The sequence below is a fragment of the Austrofundulus limnaeus genome, unplaced genomic scaffold (genome assembly GCF_001266775.1).
Source record: "Austrofundulus limnaeus strain Quisiro unplaced genomic scaffold, Austrofundulus_limnaeus-1.0 Scaffold1798, whole genome shotgun sequence".
Lineage (NCBI taxonomy): Eukaryota > Metazoa > Chordata > Actinopteri > Cyprinodontiformes > Rivulidae > Austrofundulus > Austrofundulus limnaeus.
In genome coordinates this window covers 12,040-13,660 of record NW_013954200.1, presented here as the reverse complement: position 1 = coordinate 13,660, position 1,621 = coordinate 12,040, and the positions used below count along the sequence as shown (strand labels likewise).

At 41.9% G+C, this 1,621-nt stretch overlaps 1 protein-coding gene across 4 annotated transcripts in view; it reads right to left on the bottom strand.

The window, feature by feature from the left end:
• LOC106536389 (dmX-like protein 2) overlaps nucleotides 1-1,621 on the bottom strand; it is a gene marked incomplete at its 5' end in the record, with an annotated part of 18,541 nt that overhangs the window by 12,619 nt on the left and 4,301 nt on the right. For all 4 annotated transcript variants that reach the window (XM_014033657.1, XM_014033658.1, XM_014033659.1 and 1 more), the window contains 1 exon segment: nucleotides 797-1,042. In XM_014033657.1, coding sequence (XP_013889111.1) covers nucleotides 797-1,042 — 246 coding nt within the window.

Here is a 1,621-nt window from a genome sequence, read left to right as displayed (position 1 = left end):
ACTAACCTCACTCCTTTGTAACAACTAAGGCAAAAATGTCATTAATTCAGAAAATCTTTTCAGGACCCCACCTTGAAGTTTTGGGACCCCACTTTGGGTCTCGACCCCAACTTTGGGAAACACTGCTCTATACAGCTGATTTGGGGTCACTCTGGTTTTAAAACCAGAAGTTTTCCCAAGAAATACACCAGATTTGTACAATCAGATTTTTACTTGATGTTGGTTAATTGTCTGATAAAATAAGCTCATTTGTAACCTGTAGTAAATTTACAGTAACTAGGACTAATAACTTTAACTTGTATAATAATGTATTTCCACAGGATTCTGCGACTATTTAGACTTCATAAACTAATTAAGAAACATGTTTTCCCCATAAATTAAGACTAATAGACTAATGGCTTCTATTCAGAAAAATGTCAGAACTGTAATTGCAGCAAACTACTACATAAACAATGAGCCCTGGTTTAATACAGTGTATTTAAAATAAAAAGTTACACAATATTTGACGTTTAGGTTCTAATAATACAAATAAAGAAAAATTGGTGTCTTTAGCGGAGTTTAGTTGCTGCCACCTCGACAGTAACTAAAGACGCCACGCAGCCCCTACCAAGATGGCGTCAGGAACTGTCCCCATGTTGGCGCAGACAGCTCTGAGGTTTCAGTGTGTTTGTGTTTCAGTGGAGGGACAAGGTGATTATCAGTTATGTAGACAGACACAGAGGGATGGAATGTTTAACAAAAACAAACAGGATCACACCCACATGGAGCGCTGCTGTGTGAGCGTACAGATGTTTACCTGGTAGGAGCTCAGGTCTCTTTGGTTTGATGACGACTTTAGCTCCGCCTCCAAACACGGCAGCCCACATGCGATTATTGAGGGGGTGCGCTGCCAGGCGGAAGAGCTCGTTGCTGTTGTGCGTGCCCAGGCCGTGGATGAGCAGCGAGAGATAGACGGCCACCACGGCCTCACACAGAAGCACGCTGAGGCGTGGCTGGTCCTCCTCCCTGGCAGACGTCAGGAGGGAGATCAGGGACGACACACCTGCAGACAGACAACACTGAGCTCAGCTGACAGGTTCTCAGCACAGAGCACATCCATCTGTATGACGAGGTGATTAGTCTTTTCATTTGCTCCCCTGAGGACATGGAGCTCTGATTGTAGAACACCATCTGGCTGCTCCCCCCCGACACTCTGCCTCCCCCCCGTTTCAGTCTTCTTATGCAACCTTTGGCTTCTAGATAAAAAGTTCTGCTATTGTTCTTTAGCTAAAGCTCCAACGCAGTGGTGGGCACAGTTCCACTAAAKCACTAACAGCTAAACTAGCTTCTCATTTAGCAGATTAGCTTTTTTGCTAACTTTGGAAACCGTTAGCAGACCGATTAGCTTCCGCTACGTTAGTTTCTGCTAAAAATTCACAATAGTAAAACTTCTGTTTTAATGCTGTTTATATTGAATAAAAAAACTATCCCCTCTTACAAGTAGTGCTGGACATGTTTGTAGCATCTGTAGCAGCTAAACTTTAAACTATGAGCATCAAAAATAAATAAAATTACATTTAACAATATTTAAATAAATACAAAAATTGACTATGTGTAAAATATGGCAGAGAATATATTTACC